Here is a 27,741-nt window from a genome sequence, read left to right on the forward strand (position 1 = left end):
CTACCCAGATGCTGTCCAACCTCATTTAGAGCTAGCCAGTGATGCAACCAGGGAAGAAGGAAAATTGGGGAGTGCACTATACATCGCTTCATTCCTGTCGATGCCGTCTATACTATGACATTGGGGGGGGGGGGGGGGGGCTGCTTTCGTATGCAGTGTAAAATGCTCTCCAAAAGCACCATCTGGCCTGTATTACGGATCAGATACTGCCTGTCAAGCCAGGGGCATTTCTTTCATCAGAGGTTTAGGAATGGATGTGGAGCTCCCGATCAGACAAGATACATTTCATTTTTTTGTACATTTTAACCCAATTTCGTTCCCACTCGTTTTTGATACAACACCTCAAGATAATCATTAACGGTACTCTACCAGTATGCATTTTTTTCGAAACCAGCCTCCAAATAGTAAAATACCAAAAATTGACTTTTATATAAGATGCAGTTCACAACATATTAACAGAACATTACTTTTGTGATTAATTTTAACGGTAATATATAAAATCCTCTCTTACGGTGTCCTCTCGTGTCCTAATTACTTTACAGTAGTTACAATGGGCATGGCATCCCGTCAGTTAGCTTGTCAGTCACAACTTGCCTTGAATATTAACACATGCGCAGGACACAGCACCTTAAGGAACCCCTAAGGGGAAATGGAAGGGAAAAAAACAAAAACTCCATAGCACCTTGCTTGAAACCTTGTCATTTCTTTACAGAAGTGCAGAAGCTACAAAAAACAACAACAACAAAAACAAGTGCTCATCCTGCATTGCTAGCTATTGGCTACTCGACCCACCTGTCGGTGGAACAAACTATTTTTGAGGCAAGTGGGGGACTGCTGTACTTCTGTTTTAAAAGTACTGTATGTTAATGTATTTTTCCAGATAGTTTATAAAGGGCATACAAAAAACACTAATGCTGGGACACTATTTAGGTGATCTTGCTCACCAGAAATGCCAGTGTCAACCTGTTGTTATAATTCATGCTACCATAGCAATCGTTTTATTAAAACCTTGTGCGCCTGCACAAGCAAACGTGGTATGCTCCAGTCATGAAAGGTAAGAACGGTAAAATATGTAATCAATCCGATACTTCCTAATTTGATTCGATCACATTACTTGAATAAGTAGATTCTCACACGAAATCCTAGACCGAATAACAGCTTTCACTCAATGTTATCGAATGCAGATGGAATGAGCACGCATGGATACAAGCTTGTATTCTCATTTTGGCTTTTATTTATTTATTTATTACCTAAAAAAGAAAATGTTCTATCACAAGTCACACTGAAATGTATTGCTTAAGAAAAAAAATATATTCATATATATTTTCATTTTTTCTTTTTTTTTTGGAGAAACGTGGGTTGTTTCCATTATATTTCCATCAACAGAAAAAAAAAATCCAGACATGAGCAAGAGCCGCTGCCTTGTCCCCCCCTGCCCCACCCCACCCCCCACTTAAAAAATGCACAAAGAAATACGTAATTCACAGTAACCATTTTGGTTTCATAAATTAATACAGTCACGCATGTGCTACACCGGTCTAGAGCTAGAACATTGTAAATTGTAGTCTTGAATCTTATTTAATTTCAATCGTTGGCTACAAGTAAGAACAGGCAACTGAAACTGTTGTGATCTGGAATTTCATCGACGTAATTATTATTTTTTAATCCCTCTGTAATGCTCTGTCATTTTTTTTGTCATCTTTTTCAATTTCACACAGAAGTGAGGCACACACACAGAGTATAGTTCATACATATACAAAGGGAAAATAAATAGAATTTGACAAGGGAGTGGAGGGACGGGTGGTTGAACTGTCCTTTTGGTAATGATGGATCCAAGGAAAAAGGAAGTGCATGTGGTCCTCACAGGACCTTTCTGGCTCTTTTGTGCCAACAGTTCAAATTTAGCCTCTTTTTTTTCCTTTCTTTCCCCCCCAGGGACGTGAAGTCGGAATGACGATGTGAAAACGAACTTTCATCGGCACTGCAAGGGCAAAATTTTAAGGCACAGAAGCCTTGACATAATAGAGACTCCACCAGCTAGAGAACACAAAACAACGCATGACCCGAGTCCTTGGGGGACCTTGCAAAATGGCCCGGCATTTATCCGCCATGACTTTTACACAGAGCCCAGCAAAGGCAGAACAGATCAGTGCCGTATTTCAAACTACCCCCATATGTGGAACATTGATTATTTATGTTGTCCCCTAATTAGATTTTAACCCTTTCATGCAGCAAAAATGATAAGCTGTCCACTGCAGTAACCTCTGTTCCTGAAAGAGTTAAACACAACACCGACAAGGAAGGAGTGGGGGGGGGGGTGGATTTTACTCTGAAAAGGTGGAAAATTATGGAGTCAACTTATTCCACGTCGGTGCATTTTAACAGAATAAAATTACAAAATCTGCACACGTTGGAAAAATGGCTACAGGGGACAATTCCATGTTAGTTACTTAACAGTGACATGGAAAAGAAGACTGGAAAATATCAGCTTTTTCAGGCTGATACTCCCTCAGACAGTGGACCACTATCACTTTAGTACTTTGTCCGCCGATTCAATGTTGCCGCTGCCACAGACAATAGCTCCAATAAGGTAGCAAACTGCCAAATCCACTTTCTAATGTGGTTACGTTTATGCACAACAGTTGACATGGAAAGGTGGAAAAATTCAGCTTTTGTGTGGCGAGATCACCTGAGAAAAAGGAAATCTTGTCAAATTGACTTTGTCCCCACATTCCGTGTTGGTAATGTTTTCGCACTAAAGCGACACAGAAAAGGAGGTCAAACAATACCAGCTTTTACATGCAGTGCAAAATGGCGCAGTCCAAGGTCTGATACTACCTCCAAACATGGAAAAATTGCCGGGTCAGACATTGTTCCCTCATTCCTTGTCAATCATATTTCTACACAGCGGTGACACTGAAAGAGGGCGGGAAAACACTTTTACAGGCAGATGCTAGCTCCTTTGTGGTAAATTCGGCTTTGCACCCCTTTTCCGCATCTGTGCCTTTCATACAGAAAGAGGCGGGAAAACACAGATTTTTACATGCAGGGTAAAATGGGCTACACAGGTGCTGTTCTGCTGTTATTACTTCTGGGACATCAAAAAGCGCAAAATGGCTGGGTCTGACTTTGTACCCCCATTCCGCGTCATTTAAAAGGAAAAGCAACACAGAAAGGCGGCGGATACACGAGGGCTCTTGTAAAAGGGTGTTGTGAAAGTGGTGCCGTGATGACAAATTGATTGTTTCAAAACAATCAGCAAATAAACATTCCCGTCCCGTTGTCCCCAATTTCTTAGTGAAAGGTAAGGCCACTTAACAAAAAGATGAGGTTCACCCCCCCCCCCCCCCCCAAAAAATGGTAATCTCTCACTGCAAGCTCTTTGGAGTGCAATCGTGGCAGGGCGCTCGATAGTTCGGACAAAGTTGCGTGGAAAACGTTCCGCTGGTTCCTCGAGTCTCCGCGAGTGCGTCCGTACATGATCCTCGATCTCCTGGCGTGAAAGGGGGATTGGGGGGGGCTTCAAAGTTTTTCGTTTGGGGTGTTGTGGGGGAGGGAATTGGCTCCAACTTCATTGTCACATAACAGGAATGTTCAGTGGAGGGCACACTTAACTTCATCTGTTCTGGTTTGTTGTTAATACTTTCATAGGATGTCTTTTTTTTTTTAATCTCCCCCAAACACGCACAAGTAAAAATTACAAAAACCTTAACAACAGCAGCACTTTTTTTTAAAATTCAGAAATTCATGCATGTGGACCGCCACCTCAGCTCTTCTTGTTCCATTTCATCACCACGTCATCCGCATGCACAAAAACCCTTCCTGACACTTTTTTTTTTGCTTTTTTTTTTTTTTTTGTCAAGTGTGTAGCAGCAAAACTGTGATATGTTCATGGATGTCCCGGTGGAGGCACTAGGTAACACACCGATCACACTTTCCCCCCCACACTTTGCCAATAAAAACAGAATTGTGAGGACGACTCCATATGGTTGTGAGGGTTGGGGAAATCCTAAGCCAAAACTTGGGAGAACAGAGGGGGTGGGGGACGAGTAACATACACCCGAATAAAACTTTGCCAATCGCCACGTTTATGTACACAGTCTACTTGGGTTGCGAGTTGCGTGTCCTTATAACGCCATGAACCACAAAAATGAATGAACGACTGAATGGATGTTTATTGGTAGTCAACCACAAAGCCACGAAGGGCCGCTGTTTTTGGAAAACAGCAAGATAGGAATAGAAATAGAAAATAGATTTGTTTTGTTTTTTCTTATTAAATGTCATCATTTGCTTTTGTAAAGATTTTAAAAATCCCCCCATCTAAAGCATTTTCTGTTCATCCTTTTACCACTCCGATCACTGAGGTTGATATCAATACTTCCATATTATTTCTGCACACTTGTTAGAAATCAAAGATCCTGTGCAAATCACCATTTTGAACTGTTCTGTGAAAACCTGAATGCTTTGTGAACAATGCTACATCTTCTTTTCTGCTTTATAAAATAGTATGTCAAAAAACAAACAAACAAAAAAAGGACAAAACAAGACATTGAACCAGCCTGTAACAGGTCAGAAGCGGACTGCTCGAGTGAGTTTGGAGATCAGTGATCAATGCCCGTCGCAATATTCCAAAGAGTTCGGCAGCTTTGCCATTTGGGGGAGTGGGGAGGGGGGGGGGGGTATGGGAGAGAACACTGAGGCATCTGGTGCTTGTGTCCTGTTGGGGAAGTCCACTTGGCGCTCTTAGTCACTGTCCAGAGTGCGCCATATCACACGCACACATGAAAACGTTAAGAAAAAATAAAATAAAATACCACCACCACTCACGGAATTCTACTTTGCTCAAAGTCCAGGTTTCATCTTGAGTCCAAATCCAAGCATCAGACAAAGTCATGTTGCTGCAAAGTATGATGGGACCAAAGTCTGCAAGGAAGGGTCTTTCCTATCAAGTTGCCAGTGACAACCCCCCCCCCCCCCAAACTTTGCTCGGCGCGTCCTTCCTCCTCTCAGGCCATGACGAACTCGGACTTCAAGTCGGCCTTGACGTCGGGCTTCCACACGGAGTCGTCAAAGTCCAGGTCCAGGGAGCCCTCGCTGGACACGCTGCTGTTGCTGTTGCTGCGGCCCGCCTTGCGGTTGGGCAGCCAGTGGTAGGGGCCCCGCTGGTCCCGCCGGGCCTTCCGGCGCAGGCGCTTCTGCTGCATCAGCAGCTGCAGACGCTCCACCTTGCAGCGCGTGGCGCGGTTCTCCGTCTGCCGGACTCGGTCACCTGGGTCGGGAGAGAACAAGACAAAGTTAGCCAAGAAAACGCACACATCCTTGAAATACTCAACAAAAACATCCATAGCAAGATAGGATTTTGGTTTCTAGTCAAGTCTGGTTGCCCATTCTTGTTCCTGGGGGAAGAATGGGTTGTTAGTGTTCCGCAGTTGGGTGCACAGTGCATTTAAGAACCCAAATTTTAAACCAAAAAGGAAAAGAGAAAAAAAATCGATCTAAAAATGTTGATCCCAAAAGGGTTTGTAATGGTAACAAACCTACTGCACATGTATTTATTTTCATGTTTAGTTCAAGCACTACCCAAACACTGATAAGACAAAAATATCGTGAAAGAGTCCAAATGATAAATTCACTTTCAAGTTTTTGGAGTTTTGCAGTTTTTGTGAAATTACAAAAAGGGAATTTGTTACAAGGACAAAATGCAGATGTCAGAATAAAAATGTATTTTGGTTATAAAAGGAGTCATTCATTAAAAAAAAAAAAAAAAAAATTTAAAAAAGGATTCCAAAAAAAAATAAAATAAAAATCGGGAACTGAAAATTGAAAATCAAATCCTACCGGTGCTATATCGTTACATCCCGAATAAGTAAACAGAAAAAGCCACTCACATTCTTTGTGTGCGTGTGATACACACACACGCACACACACTGTATACAGGGCTCGCAAGGAAGGTGCATGTAACCACAATCTATTAGTCAGTTCCATTAGTGTCTGTCTGGGAATTAAATAATGAAATAACGGGCTCCCATGTCGATAAAGCAAAGCGGGGCGGCCCATCGCCTAGCTGTGGCTGCGATCCGGCATCACATATTCCCGCGCACGGACGCACGCGCTCACGCACACACAGAGAGCAACAGCCGCAGTAGCTTTTAACGTGAATCGATGGCAAATTAAAAAGACCTATTGATTAAACCTTAGCTCTAGTGCAGCCATCCATCTCAGGCTCAGGACAACGCTATTGGCTTTCAATAGAAAATGCAAGCGAATGGAAATTGTACTCTGTGAGAGAGAGAAAGGGAGATTGGGTTTTTCTTCAGTTTTTTTTCTTCCTTTATGGCTTCCTACTCTCAGCTCATTGACCCAGAGCCCCCACCTCCTCCCCATCACGCCACCTCCCTCTTCATCTCTACCCTGGTCCCCCCCCTTTGCCTCCCCAGGCTGCTAGTTGGGGCAGTGTGAGGAAGGGCACTGAGAGGGGAGGGTTCAGGAATTCCTCCCCAAGGGGCAGAGCGTGGATGGAGGGCGGAGGGTAAAGGATCAGCCGTTGGTGGCAGTTTTTCCAATCGATTCTAACCTCCATCGGAATGAATTGTGGACCCCGCGTGGGCTTCATTTGCCTCCCCGTGAGCGTTTTTCCTCCGCCTCTGTAAATACGAGCCACTGTGAAGAGGAAATTTGCTGGCATTGGATGTTGAAGATCAGCAAGGATGTTAATATTACATCTCGAAGGAAAAGAGCAGGAGGGCTCCTCGATTCAAACCGATGTTCCTCCAGCCTAGCTCCATTAACTTCCATCAATTTCGAGGATGAAAACAGGTTTCCTCAAATATATTGGACCCCCGTACACTCACGCCCTAAAACATTGGACCACGGTTTTCATTCCCTCTCCGGTCCTCCTGGTTCCCACTTGCGTGAAAAGCATGGCAAGCACTTTCAATTCTACTTTCCAAAAAGCAGTCGTGAAAACAACAAACAGTATGAAAGGCAGTTTGATGATGCTGTAGGAGGTCTACGGCCTTTGGCTTGGCAAGAGGTTTGAGAATGTGCTTGGAGCACCATCAAAATGAGTGTGATTGTGCGTTTGCTTGCAGGCTTTGTGTGTGTGTGTGTGTGTGTGTGTGTGTGTGTGTGTGTGTGTGTGTGTGTGTGTGTGTGTGTGTGTGTGTGTGTGTGTGTGTGAGAAAGAGAGTGAGAGAGAGAGAGAGAGACCATTCATCAGCATCACTACCGGAGCCCTGGGCGGCTGGGCCGGACACAGCTGGCCACAGGGATCTCCAGTCTATGTTTATGACAGTGGGTCTATTATTAGGGCTGGCTAAGACACACGCGCACACACACACACACACACACACACACACACGCACGCACGCGCACACGCACGCACGCGCACACAGGCGTGCGCATTCATGCTGGCTGGCTCAGAGCCTGACTGTAGAGCTTTGACGTGAGCACAATAACCCTGGAGGGCCCAAAGAGAAGTAGGAAGCGAATGGGAGAGACAAACAATTCCATTTTGTCCCCTCGTGCTTCGACAGAAGCCCAGCCCAGAAACAAGACCAAAGGCTGAGATAGGGAGAGGGCCGGCAGAGGGAGGAGGCGCAGGGTAGGGGTAAAAGAAAAGATGGGGTACCGTCAACAGGACACAAAAAAAATTGAAGTTTCTCTTATAGAGCTAATGTTGCGAAGATTTATTTGTGGCGGTGTTAGAAGCTCTTTGCTTTAACATGACACACGATCTCGCACAGAAAAGACAAAGGGAAAACGAACACACTATTTGCTAAGTGCTCGTCCATTTAAGACAAGGGAGTTCAATAAGGTCTTTGTCTTTCAGTGTCAGAAGTTGTCCGGTACCCGGACACCATTCCGTACCCTCCATCGATAGGGTGGAGCAAGGCTGCAGTTTGTCGATTGGTGGGCAGAGCGCAGTCACTCGGGGAACAGAAATGTTGGATGCCCTCCATCGCTGTTGTCCTTTGTTTTACAGTGTCCGCTTCTTTTGTGGAAATTCTTGGCAGGTTACACCGAGGGGAGTACGAAGTTGCTGTCTGCAGGCCGGATCAGGCTGATTTACTGTTCTGTAAAAATTGAGCTGTTCTGCTTGAGAGCAGAAAAGCTTCGACGTACTGGTTTGATTTGGTTTGGTTGACGAGACCAAACAAAGCTGCATTCATTTGAACTGACAGTAAGAGCTATCATGTCTGTAAATTGTCCATCATTCCAGGTAAGTCCTTGTCCACCAAATATGAATGTTGTGGCAGCAAGTGAAAGGCCGCTAAGCGTCCCTGTCGTGACGCACGCTCTTGAACGACTTTTTACACTTTATCCCTTCTTCTCTGACGACAATGAAAGGGCACCTGATGTACTTGATTGGCTTTTCGGTCGATAGCGCCGCGTTGTACTGCGTCACCGGCCGCTGAGCCGCCGCCGCACGTGCGAGCAGCGTCTTAGCGACGGATAACGGGTGCGGCGGAATCGGTTCAAGCCGGTCGGATCTTAAACGCAGAGAGGCAGAGATCTCGGGATTTTTCCTCTCCCGCCCTTCTTGTCTGGCTTCCCCGGGACGCTAACATGACCTGACAAATCTAAAGGGGAGAAGTGGGGGTGAAGAGATCCGGAAGGGGGGCCCCGGGGGTGGCGCAGGAGCTTTCAGCTCTATTCTGTGGGCCTATGTTGAACTAAGGCAGCTGCAGTGGGAAATCTACTCCACAATGGCTCAGCCCGGTGCCCTGTATGCAGCCCCTGTCCTTGGCCCCAACACAATGGCTTTGGCTGGACAGGGGGGCCGGAGGGAGGTCCACCCTCCCCAGTTATGGAATTTATCTAACAATCAGCCTGCCAGGCTGTGAGTCCTGAGCTGAAACAAAAATCTTCAAACTCAGCAACTCCTTTCACCGGAGCCACGAAAGCAAACTTTTTAACCGGGCGTTTGAGGCCGAGCACGTCAAGCTCTTTTATTCACGCTTGTCTTATCCTCCCAGCACATGAACTTGCAGTGGAAAAGGGTAAAGGCTCTCTGGAGGCAACCCAGCTATGTGACATTTTCAAGAGGCTGTCTCGAGTTTAAGCGTGTACACATACTGAGGCGGACGCCACAGACTGGTTAGTCCTGCAGCTGAATGAAGGCGGGCCACTGTGAAGTCGAGTTAAGCCGTAGTGTTAAGTCCAGTAAGTCATCCGTCAGGTGCCGGCAGATAAGGCCGCCTGAGCATGCTAAAACATTGGCTTCCGTCGGACGCCAGGCGGAACAGGATGCAAGCGGCCACAAAGAGACCAGGGTTCATTGTATCGGTGAGCCGCACTGGGTTTGATTCAGCCGGTTTCCCATTCATATCAGTTCCCAGAAGTTTCGATGGTGAGCAGGAAGTCGGGGCGAGGACTGTAAAGTCAAAACAGGGGAAGGAGACAAGCTTTTCTTTCACTCATTCTTTTTGTTTTTCCTCCGCTGGAAGCCACCGGTCAATTTGTGGGCAGTTGGCTGGCTAATGGACAGGATTTAACACCCGGACAAAGACTGACAGTTTAGTGTTGTGGTTTTAACAACCACCCCGCTGCTGAAGTTCAGAATAAATCTATTTAAAGGCCAAATGAACGTACAGTATTGATGCACAACACAGGCGGGGAAAACGAATGCAGGGGAGGCTGAATAGCAGGAAGATGGACAGATGGATTTTACAGGCGAGACTGTTTTTGGACGGCGAATGGGGGGCGTGGGGGGCACTGCGTGGGCTGTGGAGTGCAGATGTACAGACAGGACAAGAGGGGAGGGGTGGAGGCAGTGAGGGAAAGGTCTTCCCTAAGTTAGGAAAATAAGCCTGTGTTTTTCCAACTGTTCACTGGACACTTGCGAGGGCATTGGGGTTGATACAGGCGATGCTGGACTGACTGTACATTCACAGTCAGTCAGCTGCTAAAACTGAAGCTCTATTCTGCTCACGCAAAAGCAAAACATGAAACAAGATTCACTGCGTCTCAGGACCGAACCCAGCGGACTACTTCACCAAATTCCCATTTCCCCGACAGGAGATAAGGAGGCCCCCACAAGACAATGCTGTTTTCTCTTCATGGAACCTTACAACACTAGCTCAATGTTATCTGTGCTGGACATCTGTCTGACACTCCAAATCTGCTTTCTCCGGCCGGAAAGGTGCTTTTGAAAGAGCGTCATCTGAACTACAGCACCTGCACTAGGCCCTGCCCTTGGGCATGGGTATGTCCGATGTTCGGTCCATACTAGTCCTGACCTGCACCCATCTCTGTTGTCTTAAAGCAGCCGAAGCCTAATCTACTCTAAGCATAGCTTTGCCTGGGGTGGAAGGGGTAAACCTATCTCCTCGGTGCAGTAAAATAGAGCCAACTTGCTGTGTGACAAGTGATACCTAACTGAAAAAGTCTCAAGAGGCTTGCATTGGATCGGATTTCTTAGCGAAGTAACCTCTTATCCTCCATATTTTATCAAAGGCTACACCAACTGTCTAGGTTTAAAAAATTCTACTTTGTCTTTGACATGTTATCGAGGCAAAAAAAAAAAGCTGCTGATCAAGAAAATGAACTGGAAATGAACACACATTCTTTCAAGGCAGCAGCAGGAACATCTGTGTCATGAGTGCTTCAAAAGGATGCGCAGTGAATTAATGCGCCTGTTTGTGCGCCTGTGATTCCGTGTCACGCTTTCATGTGCAGTCACTCACCAGGGGGCTTGCACATGCGGATCTGGCTCTGGCACTGCACCAACGGATGAAGGGTCGGCGGAGGGCTGCTAGGGTTGCCGGCGGGCACCGAGGTAGCTTTGGCTGAGAGTCCCGTTGCGCCGACGACTGGGGGAGAGGGAGGCGGCGACGGGGACGGCGAGCTGGGTGTGCCGCACTGGGTTTGGTAGCGGAGCTGGGTGAGGGAAGGCGGCATGCCCTGGTAATGGCGTGTGGCGCTTAGGAGGTCGTTGAGAATCTGAAGGATGGTACCGATATCTCGCCTGGGGCGCCCATTGCTGTCCTGGCAGTTAGGGTGCAAAGTGCCTGAGAAGAGAGGAGACAAGAGTATTGCAGCACATGTTTCTAAATATAGCGCCGCTGGCACACTCAAGTGGAGAGCGTGCATGTTTATTGCTCAGAGCATGAATAAATCTCACCTGAAAAGGTCCCTGAAAAGACTCCAGGAGCGTGGTTCACAAAGCTCTCAATGATGGCGCCAGGTTTACGGGAGCGCGCTGATGAACTCGTGCCACTACTGGGGCTGTTGGTGCTGCAGCTGGCCTGCAACAAGAAAATGTGAGCAGGGTGAGTCTATCTTCATGTGTAAAACAGTTTTGTGGAAAAAAAAGATTTGGAGTAGCCAATGCTAAGTGATATTTATGTCATGATCAACACACGACTAGAAATGTACGTAAAAAGCAATAGGATCTGTGGTTCAGACTACGCACCACAAAATGACAAGGCATTAACTCATTCAGTACCAGCCAGTTCTGGACCAAGTCTGAAAAGACGTTTAAAAACGTCTTTGGGAGTGAATGAGTTAAGTTACCGCAAAGGCCAAATTTAGCAACTTCGGCAACTAATTGGATATCCGAGAGTGAAAGTCAAACCGCTGGGAGTTTAGTTACTCCAAACCAGATCTGGATATCTAGCGCAGGGAAACAGCATTCCCCCAGCAGTGCTGTAGAGCTTTTGGGGTGTTTTGGTCAGGTAACTGTGATGAAAAGCAATTCTTACAGGCGCAAAACAAACTTCAGACTGCGGTGGCTACGTTACTGACAGCAATAAGATGAGTTGCAGGCTTACCTCAGGGCACAAAACAGGGGCTACAGGGCTGGCCTGGCCCATGTTGTGGCTGGCCTGGCCTGAGGAAGGCTGGTGGTAGTGGTGGTGGTCTCGCAGGTGATGGGGAGGAGACCGGAAGAGACTCCCGGGAACATGTGACGTGCGAGGAGAGCGAGCGGGAGGGGCAGGGGTGGCCGGGCTGCAGTGAGGAACGGACGATGGGGACTGGTGGTACATGGGGGTCAGGGACTGTTGGTGTGTGGGGGGAAGAGGGAAAGTTGAGGTGCTCGTGGAAGAGGATGTGGAGGGGCCTGGCTGAGGCAAGTTGGGGTTGTGCGGATGATGAGGGAGATGAGAGTGCGGTTGAGGGATACAAGGCTGTCCTGTGGACTGGCCCACTGTGGCATCCGAGTTGCCCCTGGTGATAAGGTGCCTGTGCTGGAGCTGCGGACCGCCCGACTGCTGTGCTGCCAGCTGGAGCTGGACGAACATCATGTGATCGCCCACACGGAGCGCCAGCGTGAGGGGGGAGCGGCCAGAGAGGAAGTCGCTGACCTGTAGATGGAAAGAAAAAACGATTTGTTTTCAATACATGGGCAATGAGCCAGTTAGCTGCAGAATTATGGACTGAACAACAAGAAAAACAGTGCAAAAAGCTTCACTTGTCATTAGGGAAGGCCAAAAATGTAAGGAGACAGACATATTTAGACCCATAACAACCCCACCCAGAACCTGATACTCGTTGGTTGTCCATCCGCTCTACAGAAACTCTGTAGTGATGGTTGTCCAATTGCTCGTAATTATGCCGCTCCACTAAACGAGTCAGTTCAAAGGGAGTCTGCCAAATTGTAATGGACTCATCCTTGTCCCTTGCCCTTTTTCCTCAAGTTAATCATCACTAGAATGCCTCTTCCCAAACAACCTGACTGTGATGAATACAGCCTTATTAGGAGAGTCAAGAGAGAACTGTTGCAGTCAAAAAAAAAAAAAAGCGAGAAGCTCCCCTGCGCGTCCACTTCCTCTTCTGTCAATGAACAGTGGACAACCGTTGAAGCACAAACAACAGAGCTTTGAGCTCCCCACTCTGACGGAGACACAGACGCACCACATTCGCCCAATCCCGCAATCAATCACCATTCAGTAACACTTGGCTATTTACATCTGCTGGATGAGGCCGACTGTTCGAAAACACACAAACAGAGCCCACTCTCACTCGCCTCCCACTGCCCTTGGGCCCGTTCTTAGTCAGCAGTGTCATTCAGTGCTGGGACAAAAGCCACCCTTCTCTCTGGCTTAGGGCCTGAAAAATCAGTCCTACATCCAGGAAATACACCCCACTCGCATCGCACGCATAGAATGAACAATTGTCTGTGGCGGATTTGGAAGGGATGCCCATTTTTGGAGCACTCACAACAGCAACGGAGGCCAAATGTGTGTGTGTGTGTGTGTGTGTGTGTGTGTAGAAGGGGATTCACTGACCCACTCGGAGCCCGGATGGACACACAAGAATTCCACACAGACACAGCCGACTTGTCATAATTTGGCTAGAGGATTCGCATGAAACAACAAGACTTAAGTTGTGCTGGGCTCTGCGTTCATGTGACTTTGCTGCATCTTTTTGCTGAAACCATGCGTGGATGCGACTGTGTTTTATTCTGAGAGTCACTCAGAGGGCACAAAGCTTTCCGAGCAAACCTTAACAGTCGCAAATGCATAATGATGTGTCTGTCCAATAAGGTTCAACATCAGCAACTGCCCACAAACTTTGACTCACCAGAGGGAGGGTTGGTACGATAATAAGGGAGGGAGGGTGTAAGCAGGAAAACAGGAAAATGGGTGAGAATGTAGAGGCAACATAAGCGGAGAGGAGTATGAAGTCCTCAAAATCTGAAACTAGCCAAGTCTTTCTTTCCTACCAAGTATCTGTGTTGCATAAACGGCATGAGCACAGATTGCGGTCAATAAAGTCAAAACGGTCAATTTTCAGAAAGGTGGAATGAGAGTGTGAAGTTCAACACCTGATACTGATGTCATGTAATTAACCGATTCCCTGCAAGAAACCACCCGCAATTGCGACATCTTTCTTGGTTTGACTGTGCATGAAAAGCAGAAGCAGATAAATGCTGGCTCTTCTGATACGGCTCCGATGCGTCAATTCTGAGGTGTGTAAAAGAGGCTTAGAAAGAAAAAAAAAAAAGAGCAGATACGTCAATCTGTCAAGATTTTGGGGCGTGCTCCTGAGATGTTGGCCGATGGTTCACCCTGTGAATCAGCAGGCTCTGCCCTCAACCGCTCCTCTCTCTTCAGAACTGCTTATTTATTTCACTATCAACCGTCGCCTCCCCATATTGCTAGGGTGACCTTTGGACGTTGGTATTGACATTGGTGCGCGACAACAACAACAAAAATTTTTTTAAAGGGAAAGGCAGGTGAAAGGACAAGGATGAGCTAACGGCCCCATTTCTCAACGTTAAGTACAAGGAAGGTTGATTACAATCAGCATACAAGGGAGGCTTTGGGATAAATAGAAACTCAGCACTTTGGGAGTGTAAACGCGGCCTGGCAGGGTCTTATTGATACAGTCCACACCCACTAAGATGACACCGTTGTGGTAAAACGACAAACCCAGCAGGCCTGAGGCTGGGTGTGAAAGCAGGGTTGGGCGCTGCATGGGAAAGTGCAATCCCAGAAGTGGGTGTGGGTGTGGGTGTGCACGCGCGCGCGTGTGTGTGTGTGTGTGGTCTCTGAATGGCAGCTGTTAAGAGAATGAGTTTGGCTGGCCCAAAAACACAAAGTAAATTACATAAGACCTGGGAAGGGTGGGGAGGGTCGGGGGTGGGGGGCAGTCAAGTTTTAGTTTGGCTAAAGGAAGGTTGGAAGATGGTGTGGAACCCTCTGTGAGAAGTCACTCACTTCATGTCATCATAAAATAGCGTCACATAAGAAAACAGATGACTGTACCTCCATGTACAGCATAATCATTTGTTGTACATAACTAGGCTCAAGCAGGATTTTTTTTTAAATCATTGTTCCGCTAATGTCCCCTTGAAATTTTCAAAAGTGAGAAACCACACTTGACATCCAGATTGAAGTTATCCAGGTTCCATCCAGATCGAAGCCAAATCGTTTCGACAATTATCATTCCGTGAGTTCTCATCAGATCAGCGTTGAATTGGATGTAAGACATTGGTACATTGTGTTCTCTTGAAACCGGAAGAAATTCCAGGTCTGTATTTTGTACGTGCTGTGTTCAGTCAACAACTGCCAAGTAAATGTCTAAGGAAATTTTATAAAATGCATGGCAGGCCAATCGTTAGTGATCTTGCTTTCAAAAGAAACACTGTTGGTTACTTTAAGCATCCAAAATTATCTTTTGAATACTCCTTTTCGGTGAGTATTATATACATACTTTAAAAAGTCTGAACATTTCACCAAATATTAATAGCCGCCCAAACACGGTTTTCCAGTTGCCACAAAGGAATTTTTAGTTGGCCGTATAACTGAAATTATGGTCTAAATTCCGTAGGCGCCCTTGTTCCTCCTAAAATTATATTTGTATGTATTCAACAGACCGAGTGCCCAATATTAAATCAAGGGGTCTTCAAAATTGCCGCTGAGTATTTTTCTTTTTTACCTCTTACAGTGACTATTTTTTGTCACTGCTGACTCATACAGCCAATTTGGTCGCTCACACTTGCGTTTCCTAGCTAAAAACGTTTGCAAGCCGCCACGTCTGGCTCACAAAAGGGTCTCAAGTCATTCAAAGTACGTGCTTGCACCGCCGCAACCTCTTCTTCGGCAAAATCAGCTCACTCATAAATAACAGAGCACATTTTAACGATTATAATTTTAACCAATGACAAACAAAAGAGAGTCGAAGCACATCTTCAGGTGTGCAATTCAGACAAACACGCACGCACAGCATCTTGATGATCCGGGTTGGGGGGGGGGGGGGTGGATTGCGTGTGTGTGTGTCAAGGGGATGCCGAGTGGAACACCTGAAATGGGGCCCCGATTCCTGAGAGATAGGGAGTGGGGGGGGGGGGGGGGGGGGGGGGTGATAAAGCACAGTCTGCTCGCCAGCGGCCACATTGGCGAGAACAATCGTGTAGCAACAAGCCCCTTCCAAACGGCCAGAGACTGTGAGGGGGAAACAAGGGGAGGGTGTCTGTTAAGTGTGTATGTGCCGTACGGAGATGAGGCGGGAGGTTGGGGGGGAGGAGCTTTCGAGTGCTGTCGAGCTGGCTAGTGAATGATTCCCAGAGGTCTCGGCTATAGCAGCTCAGCTCCAGTCCAAACATGCCTGTCTGCTCTCAGGAGCCCGGCCAAGAGAGACCCAATGCGGCTGGCTAGCATTGACGTCAGGACAGCGCTTTTGGAACATCACAGGCAAACAAAAGAGAGGCTTCGAGGCATGTATGAAACCCTCCGCCTCTTCTTCCTCCTCTTCCTCCTCCTCTGTGCAACCTTCATTTCGCCCCACCGGTGCTCCTCGCAGCACACTTGAATTCCAAAGCTTTACAAAAGCAACTTCTGTAGTGGTTTGTGATGAGAGACTCAAGAAAAAGCAGAGCGGAGGGGCCTCACTTGGAGCCACCCTCGCATTGTTCCCTTTCACGTGCAGAGCCTGCGTGGTATGCAAAAGGGAAGAGCAAGGTGTGTATTAGCCGAAGATGGCACACGCGTGATGAGCCCGAGCTGGGTGGTGTTAATGAAGAAGTCGTGCTCTCTCTCGAAATACCGCGGTGTTGTCGGATTCAGGCGGTGCCATTTTGTTTCGCGGGAGGCTGTGGTTGCCATGCGGGGATGTGGGAAGAGCATGATAAGGAAGGGGCAGTGAGAGAAGGAGGAGGGGTTGTGAGAAGATGGCGATGGCGAGAAATGGGGCGGGGGATGTGGCGGATGCGGGCGGTGGGGGCAGGGTGTCAGGGAGTATTGGTGGAGGTGGGTGGTGGTGGTTGCAGTGGTGGTGGGTGATGAAATATTCAGTGAGGATGTGCCTCTGGCTCCTTCCCTCGTTTTTTTTTTCTTTCTTTCGACATCTCTGGTTGACAGTTTTGTTTATTGGGGTCCCTGTGGTTCAAGGAACTCATTTGCAGTCGTTCTTCCTTTGCACACTAAGCGAAGTACGGCAAGTGGAGATAAGGAAGGTGGGGGGGGGGGGGTGCGGAAAGAAGATGGAGGGAGCTGGCAGCGCCTAGCTGACATTCATGAACAACTGAGCAGCTTTGTGCTGGAGAAAAGAGGATAGAGGCTTGGAGGGCGGAGAGACGAGGAGGGGCCGAGTCGTCTCCTGCAGCCATATTCTGGTTCGGATGAAGCTGCTCACCTGTCAAAGTCATTTTTATTAACCTGCCTATCGACTGAGATGGTTTGATCGCACCAGGGCGCTATTGACAGTCTTTGTGCAGACACGTACCAGCTAAAGACGCAATAATGCGCTTCTAAATGAAGAGTGGGTGGGGGAGGGGGGAATCAATGACTTGCATCATGCCCTAAATCCTGAAAGCAGCCAGGGGGCTCTTCAAAGACCCCATTAGGAGAACTGGCATGAGTAATACTCCCTGAAATGAAACAGAGATGGGCAGGAAATAGCATTCATAACGATGAAATTAAGTTCCCACTCAAGCCACCGCTTGTGGTCACGGCTCAAGCCAAGCAGAAACTAGAGCAGCCTCAATATGAGAAGACTGGATCTTATTGGGCGGCACGGTTATGACAGATGGAGGCTACGTTTACATCACAACAAGCCAGTAAGAACTGATACGTGTACTGGAAGATATCATGGACACTGACTGGACAGATGACGACATTTGGCAAAACATCGTGACTGAAAATATGAATACCCATGGGCAATCGCGGTGGCAAAACAGTCTTATGGATGAATTTTATCGGAATACAAATGTTGGTAAGTAATGACTAAGACCAACTGCTTCGACAGCACTGCATGAGGCCAATACGGTTTTGAAAGACACGCATTCCCAGACTGAACACTCCACAAACATTTCCTAATCCGATTTTAGGTTGACCTTCAAATGCTGAGAAAATAGTCTTTCCATTTATTTTTATTTATTTTGTAAATAGCTCGTGATTTGCCCAAGTCCTTTGACATTACAATCTAATTGACCTCATTAGACACGGTTGTGGCCATTACGTGTACGATTTTCCTGTTTCCGTCCGCCCACTCGGCAGCCCGACCGGTCACGACGTCTGCTCCTTGAATCACAAAAGCTCCGCGTCTCCAGGGGGAGTACGAAAACAACGCCGGTCACGACTCATACAGATGGAGAAATTGTTCTTGCCGCCGTGAGCCGAAGCAAATCCATTAAAAATGGATGCCGGCCAATGCACAAAGAATGAAATCCCCTGCAAACACACCTTGACTACCCACAATGCCCATCCCCTTCCCCCTTTCTCCTGCTGTGCATTGATACATCACAAAGGGAGATTACACAGGTGCAAAAAGGCTGTGTGATCATCTTATTAACGCCTTTTTCATGCTTGTCGGCTCGAAGGGGCCTTGCCATTATTGGAGCATTGTCTTTTATCTCAATTTTTAATTCACATGTTTTGGTAACATAAAAGGGGCAAATTAACATTCTAGAGAGAGAAAAGAACCCCTTTAAGATGCACGCATGAACAAAAAAGCCCCGCATTTCAAATGGTTGCAATTTGAAATGTGATTGACCAAGATATTGAGTCATTCTTCAGTTGGCCTGGCACGTCTACATCCTAAAATCCAATTTTAATGATTTCCAGTGGTGTTAATGCAGCTGATCAACTATCATCCCGATAAGGTGCAAGACTGGAAAGGGAAACATATTGAGCCCTTGCAAGGAAATGTAATAATATGCACAATACTCAGATCCCCACACACGGTGAGTTCATTCCTGTTTTGGAGCATAATTTACGGAGTTTCCGATTTGACCTTTCATAGGAGGCAAAGCAAACGAAATGAGGTGAACGCGACCCCAAAAGTGCCTCTTCAGACTTTCACATCACACTTGTTTGCATCACGCTGCTCCCAGGCCCGATGGCAAATGAGCGTGAGCCGCCGCTGCCTGAAGAAGAGGAAGTGCGCGAGGAGAGCAAGTGTGTATGTCGGTGCGCGGGGGTGGGGGGGGGGGGGGGTAAAGTGGGTCAGCTATGTAACCGTCCTCCGTGGGGATGGCAAAACACGGCCTCCTCCCAAAGCAATCTGTTAGCATTCAAGGGGAAATTTGTCAATTTGCGGCCCATGCCGAGGCCGAGGCATTGATCGGGGAAGGTGGTGAGGTCCGTCTGGATGCGAGCAAATGAAAGCCGAGCGCGTGCGCGCGCGGGGTTGAAGAACCCACCTTTAAAATCTCAATCGTTGTGACGCCTTGAAGGGTTTGTCAGTTGGTCGGGTTTTGGTGCTTTAAGACATGAACAAAGAGGTGGTTGCATGAGGGGGAAGGGCAACCGGGGGGTGGGGAGGGTAAGGATGATGCCTGCCTCCCTGCCTGGTTGGGTTTTACTCAACATCAATGTGCATCAATGAGCAAATAGTCCCCTCGTGTGCTGAGAAAGGACACATAATCCTTCTTTCTTTCAAACGCCAAGATCAATAGTTGCAAAGAGGACGTGGCCGCCAACAAATGCCCAAAATTTGCAAAGATGCTGCTTTCGGCGCACATCTTTCATTTTCCTCAGAGGCATCTCCCGAGTCTCCGAATAGGAGCGGAAATCCTCTTAAATCGATCCTTTGCCCGCTGCTGTTCTTCCGGGATGTGCATATGTAAGACGTAAACACTGAAGCGTTGAAGGGTGTTGTGGTTTGACGGGCTGTCAGGAAGGCGGTGGCCACTGAGATGTCATGCAGAGAGTCTCTAGTGAGGTGGCAAGAGCAAGACGCCAAGGCGGGGAAGGATTGTCCTTGTCATCGCGGTCAAAACGAGGCGGAGTGTGCGTTGAATGGATAGCTGCTTGGGAGAACGACAAAACCCATTTCAATAACAGCCGGGCTTGTATTCTATTATCATTATTCCGTTAAATTCTTGAGTTTATAAGCGCGCGCACACAAACGCAACGGTATAAACAGTATTTTCACACATACAGAAGAGCCGTTTACTTCCAGGCATTTTACAATGATATCAAATCAAATTGAAGTTTCATATATTTCCAGATAACATTGGACGGATCTCTCGCGAGACCGCTGCTATTTCTCGAAATGAAGTCGATAGTACATTCAAGTCACATGGCCAAAACAGGACTCAATTTTCCATGATTCTTAGGGCACCAAAGCAGGAACTAGTTCTAGTTCTGGTATGACAAAAATGTGTACACGCGCGAGCAAGTTAATGTGGAGGAGAATGAGAACGCGAGCGCAAATGTGAAAGGGAATAAGAAGAAATTTGAATGAGAGACGACAAATGAAAAGCCGACATCCTGTCTTCGCCCTTTGTCGCGTAAAAATGTGGATTTACTACACAACACAAGTGAGATATGCGAGATCTGGGAGGGTTCAGAGGTTAGCGTCTCAGGCTACACCACAGCTAACCCCCCGCCCCCGCCCCTCTCCCAATCCCAACTCTGCCAAACGCATGAACACATTTCCCCGAGGCTATTTTTGGGGTGTGTGGTCGTATCAGTTATCGTGTCAGACACTTTTAAGAGCTAAGTGCATTGATTGATTTTTGATAGGCCCGGCATTAAAGGGGAAGAGGGAGTAGGGGTCGAATGAGAGAAGGCTTTGGTGTTTTGTATTTTCCAATCAAATCTCGCCGGGATCTATATCGTCCCGTTCTGCTTCATGAATTATAAAGAGAAATCAATTTCTTTCGGGGGGAAACCTCACAAAGCAGCCAAATGCCTTCATTGTAACCTTTAACCCTTGCTATCAGACTGACCGCCATGACGCAGGACTGCGCTATTGTTATTCGTTTGGCAATCGTGATTGAGCACAGCAATAATGTAGCATAAGAAATTCCTGAGAAAGCGACACACCCGGCAATAAAGACAAAGGCGACCAACATTCTAAGTTGATGCATGACCTGACAGTAAAGATGCAAAGATAGGCAACCCACCGCTGTTCTTAAGCGAAAGCACCCGTCTACTGACACACACCTACACACATAATGTCAGTGGCTTCTTCGCTGCTACAAGTTCACACGCTCACCACGGCCAACAAAGTTCACATCAGGGAGCAAAGTCCGATCAAAATGCAAAAGTTTGAGACTCCGAAACGCAGATTTGCAGTTTCACTAATAAACTGCTCAGTAAGAACCAACGTCGACTCTGGTTTTGAAATCACCACACAGTTACACAACGCTGCGAAAGGAAGTCGCTGAGTGCGCTTTGTATGCCGCGCGGTTGTCGATGTGCGTGTTTAGCCTCGCCGCCCCGGCGCCTTAGCTGTTGCTTTCGATAGCGGAGGTTGAGTCACACGCTGACGCGGCCTAAAAGGCGTACGAACATTTCGGTGGAATCCGGAGGAGCGGTTTTGCATCAGGTACGACGTGTCGTGGCCCACCGCCGCGCAACTTGCTGGCGTTCATCTGACAATCCAGCACTCGGGGGGGGTTTATGAGCGAGCGCGGCCCCGGCGCACTTGTTTGAAACTTGCTTGCGCATTGGGAGCGTCACATGAAAGCATCACTGCAGAGGCAGATGGGCTGACGCTTCCACATATATAAACCGCATATGTTACCAGGAGACAGGAGGGTGTTGCTCCATGTTATATCGGAACGCATGACGCTCGCTGGGCTTGCTTAAGAGGCGTAGATTAAGACAAACGAAAGAGGCTTTGTGCGTTAGAGGCTCATCCGCTCTCTACTGCATAGCCGGACCGACAAAGCTACCCGTTGTCACAAACACAGACACAATACTAACACAGACGGCAAACTATGCTTTCACACAATGCCCCTTCCCTTTCTGGTATGATTGTTGCGGTTCCTCTCGTTGCGGTGGAGTTGTCTTGACAGGGCAGCGAGACCAACGTGACAAAGGAGCGAATCGGGTTTGCGGTGACGTAACGACGGGTAGCATGTCAACAGATGACATGCATGAGACCGTGTGACTCACAATGTCCTCTTTCAGTGCGGGCAGTCACCGTTTTGTAGCCTGGTAACGTCTACAGCATTTTATGGCAAAGAGCTTTTTGATTTATGTTCATTGTCGTAAATTTGTGGTCGGCGAGTGTGATTATCATTAGTTAAAGTGTATTATAGGGAGTCCTCATTTTACGAGGTTATTGACATATGACAGTAATAAATGGGACGCAATTAACTTTTTTGCACAGTCGCGGGAGAAAAACTTTGTCACACGGCACACTCGGTTACTGCAGTTTTTCATTTGGTTGTGTTTTCATTTACAGCCTAGAAGCATTTTTCCCATACAAGTATTTACTGTGTTATGACCTTACATTCGTGTAGGTTGGCTATGATGTGTTCCGACCTGCGTACAAATTCGTGTTAGGTCATCACTGTAAAACCGGGAGCACTTGTGTCGCTGGAACCTCCTATTTCACAATTTGGTAAATTTCATATTAATTCATTAATCTACGGTCTATACGATTGGCGTGGACTACACATGTTGGTTATTTTTACAAATTATTGTCCAATGTTAAAGAGCTTGAACAAACATTTTTGGGAACAAATATTTTTGGGGTCTCCAGAAAAGTGTTGATTTTGGAGGTACGAGCTTCCACCTGATGCCAGCGACATGTTTGTATAAAAGCAATGCATTGCATATGACATAAATCATGCCATACATTTGCTGTTCACTGAGATAACAACTTCAACCAGTCTGGGAAACTCCAGATCACTTAAAAGACCGCAATCGTATGATGTTCGCTACGAAAAGGAAACCAACCGAGATCAAGTTGACAAAGCCATCAACGAATAACGATGCCGACTTCTTACCTGAGTTTCGGTCAAGCTCTCCAACGCTTGCATGACTGATTGCTCGGGTCTTGATGCTTGAGACTGTGAGGGGTGGGGGACAAGGCAAATATGTCATTTTAAAAATAAATAAATAAAGTCTGATCACACGGCGGATTGTTCGGCAGGCTTTCCTCACCATTAATCCTGCTTCGACGGTAGGTACGAGTGTTAACTTGCTCCCATCGGAGACGCCAAGATCCTGGAGTTTGCCCGAACTTAGTCTGCTGCGGGGTTCGTGGAGGAATGAGATAATTAGACTGCGCTGACAATATCACTCTTCGCACACACACAGCCGTCTGTGCGGGGGCGCGCCGACTTCAAAACTAGTTTGGCAAAAGAGCCGAGGGTGGAGGGAAAGTATTGATCTGGCTGTCATGTTTCAATTTCAAGTATAGCGAGGCTCTGACAATTACTCGCAGTGCATATCTGGCGGCGTATGAGGTTGTATGCCACACTGAGCAGCGCAACTTAGAAACCAGTATGCCGGTTACTTCCCCAAACATAGTAATATACATCACGTATTGTTAATAAAATAACGATAAACATAAGACATGAATTTGGATCAAAAAGCCTGCTTGGTGATCGATGAAATAACTTTTAGCGCTGCTTTAAAGGTCGGTTTCCTTTAAACGTGACATGATGCAATGCACGTGACTGATCCGATGACGCTTACAATGGACAGCTGAGTGAAAAGCCAGCGTGACCCAAATCTCACCCTGTGCAGATGAACAAAGACCCCCGGCACCGACTTGCGAGTTGGTTTATAGTTACAAGGGCAGGAGGGGATTTAAAAAAAAAAGGGGGGGGGGGGTAGGAGGGCAGGCAGGTTTTAAAGGGTAATGTGATTACAATGGGCAAGAGTGGGTAGAGGCCGAAAAACAATACGTACTGTTTGCATCTTCTGAAGCACCACCCCTCCCTACTTACTTTTTGCATAAAACCACCGGCGCTTTTGTTAAGCCCCGCTAAACCTGCCCTTCAATCATTCATTCATTCGGCCACTTGCTAATACTGCAGCGTTATGGTTTCACGTCACTTAGAGAGTGAGAAAACCCACTATCTTTTCCCATCAAAGCGACGCCCAACCTAACGTTCTACTGCAACGGACACACGCAAGAGCATGACTCACCCTTGACATGTAACATGGGATTACACAGGAAAAAAAATTTAAATCACAGATGGAAGGATATAAAATCGGATTTGTGTTAGGTTACTCACATTGACGTCTATATGAGTCACATATGCATGAGCATTATCAATTTATTCTGGCCTCCCTGTTTAGAAGGTGGGAGAAATTAATCAATGCACCATCCCATCGATATCATCTCAGTGACCCACGCGTCCCCTGCGTGGAATTGCGAAACCATCGCCATAACATTGGCTACACCTGCGCAATCTGCCCTTATGCTCAGATTTGATGTGATACATTTAGGACTGTGGCTGTCTGACTGCACTGCAATGTACTCGGTGCTCCTACGATGTCAAAAGGGCACAATGCAGCCCTGCAACGAGGACAATTAAACACATTGTTCCCTGAATACCTCTCGGAATAGTTAAGACATTGAGAGGTTGCTTTTGCTTTTTGATACTTTACTGTGTAATTTCCAACATGTTCATCTCAAGGTTCCTCCCATAAACGACACTGAAATTGACTGACAGTGCCAAACTGGTGTGAATTTTATGCATGGAGCTGGCTGGCTCTGGGCTGAAAGCTCCTTTGACACAATTTGGTAAATATCATATTTCTTCACAAATCTAGTTACTTGAGGAAATTATCGACCAATCTAAAGTGTTGAAAATAGGTTGCCCTTCTTAACGATGCAATGTTAATGACTGAATCTAAATACTGTCTATGGCATCGCCTGAAAAACGATCATGTTATTGATATGAGGATTCCACCTGAGCCAGCGATGTTTAGAAGCAGGACTATCACTTTGGAAGGGATGTGAAGAGCTCAGATTTTTTGGTAAAATATGATGCAATGATCAAATGCACGTTGAACGATGTTGATTTAATGCATGCATTTGAGCTTTTAGGGTAACTTCTTCCGAGGTTGTATTTAATTTGAGAATTGCATGGCAAGCCCAAGAGCTGTAGGTTTCCCACCCTTGCAGCCAATAGTTCCTCAGACGAAACCAGGCGGCCTTTCCCTACCAAATAATGTTTTAATCAACCAACCAAAAAGGAACTGTTTGACTTACGTTTCTTTGTGCAGCAACGCGAGCCTCTCTTTGGGTACTTTGAGCCGCTGCGAGAGCCTCCTCTTCAGCCCGTCCACGGTTTCCTCTTGGGGCAGTGAGAGCTCGAAGCGGGTGCCGGTGGTGGAGTGGATGTGGAGGTTCATGGAGGGCTCGGCGGGGGCGGCCTCGCAGGACGAAGAAGCCCCGCGGCTGGTGCAGCTCCGGGCGCTGGGATGCTGGTCCATCCGATAACCTGTCGGGTCGCGGGGAGGTGGAAGATGAACAGGCGGTGGATGCAGTCGACGAGGGAAAATAATAAGAAAAGAAGGAGGACGTTGAGGAAGCCGATCCGTGGCCTTCGTGTCCCCACAGCTAAACGCTACATGGATGGCTGAATGAACACCACAAAAGGGCAGGCTGGTCCAGGCCAAACAAAAACACGTATATTCCGCTCGGTTTTAAAAGTACGCATTCAGCTTCGACACACGGCGATGAGACGTTGGGCTTCACTTGTACCCACGCAGGCTCCCGCGGAACATGAGCGACAATAAACGTCGTCGCGCACACAAAAAGTATCCCAAAGATCCAGTGTAGGCTTTGAGGCCAAACCCCCTGCACGGCGGACCAATCGCGAAAGAGCTCACCCGGGACGAGCCAATCGCGAGGCGAGGTGTACACCCACGTGGAGGGAGAGGGAGTTGAAAGCCATTCATAATAAATGACAGCAAAGAAGAAGGAAATGTGGAGCTCGCGTTTCACATTTATACCAATATATTTCTTTTTTTAAATGCATTTCCCAGCATCTCATTCAAGCGACCGTGTATACAGTTCTCCATCTTTTGGAGGCAGTACCTTGCAATACAAGTCATCCATTTTCTACGCTAATGTCGAAATGCAAAAAACGAATAAAATGGAATTCACCTTGAAGTGATAGTGTATATAAATGCAGCATGATTTGTACGATCCTTACACTCTGACATCTCTTCTCGCATAATGCATGAATGTGAGCTGGTTGCCTGTGAGGTGAGCAACACTAAAATGCAGTAAAAGGATTACAATGAGCACCGTCAAAGCATTCTTTAAATAAATAGGATTTATTTGAATACGTAAATGGTAAAAATATTCGATATCTGCGTGATCTGTTACAATTGTTCGATGATACATGGAGTTTAGCCCCCTTTCACGTGAAAAGATCTCGATCTCCCCCCAGTGGCCACACAAGAAGACTTTCAAATTAATCCCAGGAGGCGACTCCGTTTTCTTTCACAATTGCATATAATGGTGCGAAATGGCGTATTACTCAAATTATGAACAGAGTCCCAATCATATTTATTATTTTATATTTAAAATTAAAAAGGATAGTCTCGTATACTTTATTGTGGTCACGGCCACCGCACGAAAATTGGATGCCAGTTATAGTTTTAATTAACAAAGCCCGGCGGGTAATTACATATTTTGTTTTACAGTAACAGCCTGACATTCACCATTCGGTCGATACGAACCGTGTGCTGAAGTAAATAACGTCCAATACAATGAGCATGGCACTCCCTTGACAATATGCTTTATTATTGATTCGTCGTTAGAGGTCAATACAACAACCACCGGCCTCTGTAATGTTTTGGACGGGACAGAACAGGAATTTTATGCGCCGTTGATTAAAAAGGTGTACGGTACTTACCGATGACCGTGACGAGAACCGCGAAGCTTCGCGTGGAAGTAAAAGGTCCAATTTGTTCCCCCAGCTTTGGCATGTAAGGTGCGAAATCAACAGAACAGCTGTGAATTCCCAAAAGAAAGATGAACGAAATGAAATATCCGCAAGGTGGTCACAAAACCGCTCCCGCCCGTTGCTTCTGAGCTATCCGCTCACCGGTACTTCTCTCTCAGTCACAAGAGCGTTCGTGAGTCGGCGAGTTGCCTCTTAAGGAGACTCTTCTCGGACATGATGTCACTAATGTGACTTTTTTTTTAAAGGTAGACCTGTCTCCGAAAAGTCAAGAAGTTACGTTATATTTCTTCAAAAGAATGTTCCGAGGCGATGATAAAATGTTAAAACATATAGTTTACAGGGTTAATTAGTGTTTGACCCGCAAAACCGTTGAAAGAGACACTTGGGAAGCACAAGCGTGTTTCTGTACGACCTTAAGAGCAAAAATTAAAAAGAAAAAAAATTAAAAGTGCCGGTTTTATAAGTGGGCTGTGGCGTCATCGTGGCAGGTAACTAACCACGCCCCTAGGTTACAACGTACACTTGTAAATAAACACGTCATATCCAGGAACCAGGCTTGTACTGAGTCCTGGAAGCCAAACAAAAGTAAAAGTACAAGCATCTTAACAGAAAGCAACTTGAATATAAATCAGCTTGTAGACTACTAGGTCGAGTTAAAGTTCTTAAGTATCTGACATTCTCTGTACTTAAATATTAAAAGTCATTTTATGATATGTATTACTTATTTTATGTGAGTATGAATAGTTGGCCCTAAATTTCGCTGGCTGCACTCCGCCTTGTACTAAAAGTCAGCTGGGATAGGCTCCAGCTCATCCATGACCCGAATGAGAACAAACACAAGAGAAAATGGAGGGATTGTCTGGAGCAGCCAGGTGCTGAAGTATGTATGACACAGTAATTCCCATTTTCTGTTCTATAGATATCATATGCCTCTTTGCCATTAATGGGTCCCTGCTGTTGAGCAGGGTTACTATAGTCGTGGATTTTTTATTATAGTGAGTTTTCATTTCGTTTTGATGTTTCTCTATTTTTTAATGTTAATATTAGCTTTTAGAGAATTTTTTTACTAGTTTTTATTTTTTTCAAAAATGTTTCATTTTAATGTTGTTTTTATTGGTTAGAGTGTTAGTTGTACTGTAGTTGTGTTTTTGAGTGCAAAATTTAAAAAAAACAAC

General features: G+C 46.5%; 1 protein-coding gene across 1 annotated transcript; it reads right to left on the reverse strand.

Annotated features, from left to right (window-relative positions):
• Positions 1-1,211: 1,211 nt before the first annotated feature.
• midn (midnolin) lies at positions 1,212-26,913 on the reverse strand. The gene is made up of 8 exons (XM_086115341.1): positions 26,516-26,913; positions 24,859-25,090; positions 22,794-22,881; positions 22,637-22,699; positions 11,775-12,308; positions 11,126-11,249; positions 10,689-11,012; positions 1,212-5,269 (listed from the first exon to the last, which is right to left on the reverse strand). The coding sequence occupies exons 1-8, from the start codon at positions 26,586-26,588 to the stop codon at positions 5,007-5,009; spliced, it is 1,701 nt and encodes a 566-aa protein (XP_085971467.1). The 5' UTR covers positions 26,589-26,913; the 3' UTR covers positions 1,212-5,006.
• Positions 26,914-27,741: the final 828 nt, after the last annotated feature.

This window comes from Hippocampus guttulatus, chromosome 7 (assembly GCF_054856545.1).
Source record: "Hippocampus guttulatus isolate MCC_2025c chromosome 7, RoL_Hgut_1.0, whole genome shotgun sequence".
NCBI classification, from domain to species: domain Eukaryota; kingdom Metazoa; phylum Chordata; class Actinopteri; order Syngnathiformes; family Syngnathidae; genus Hippocampus; species Hippocampus guttulatus.

Excerpts from the sequence above, each read along its gene's own strand:
- midn (XM_086115341.1), bottom strand. The coding sequence starts at position 26,588 with ATGCCAAAGCTGGGGGAACAAATTGGACCTTTTACTTCCACGCGAAGC. Across the intron at positions 22,700-22,793 it reads CCGTCGAAGCAGGATTAATG|TCTCAAGCATCAAGACCCGA; the intron begins GTGAGGAAAGCC and ends CACCCCTCACAG. Across the intron at positions 11,250-11,774 it reads CCCCTGTTTTGTGCCCTGAG|GCCAGCTGCAGCACCAACAG; the intron begins GTAAGCCTGCAA and ends TTCTTGTTGCAG.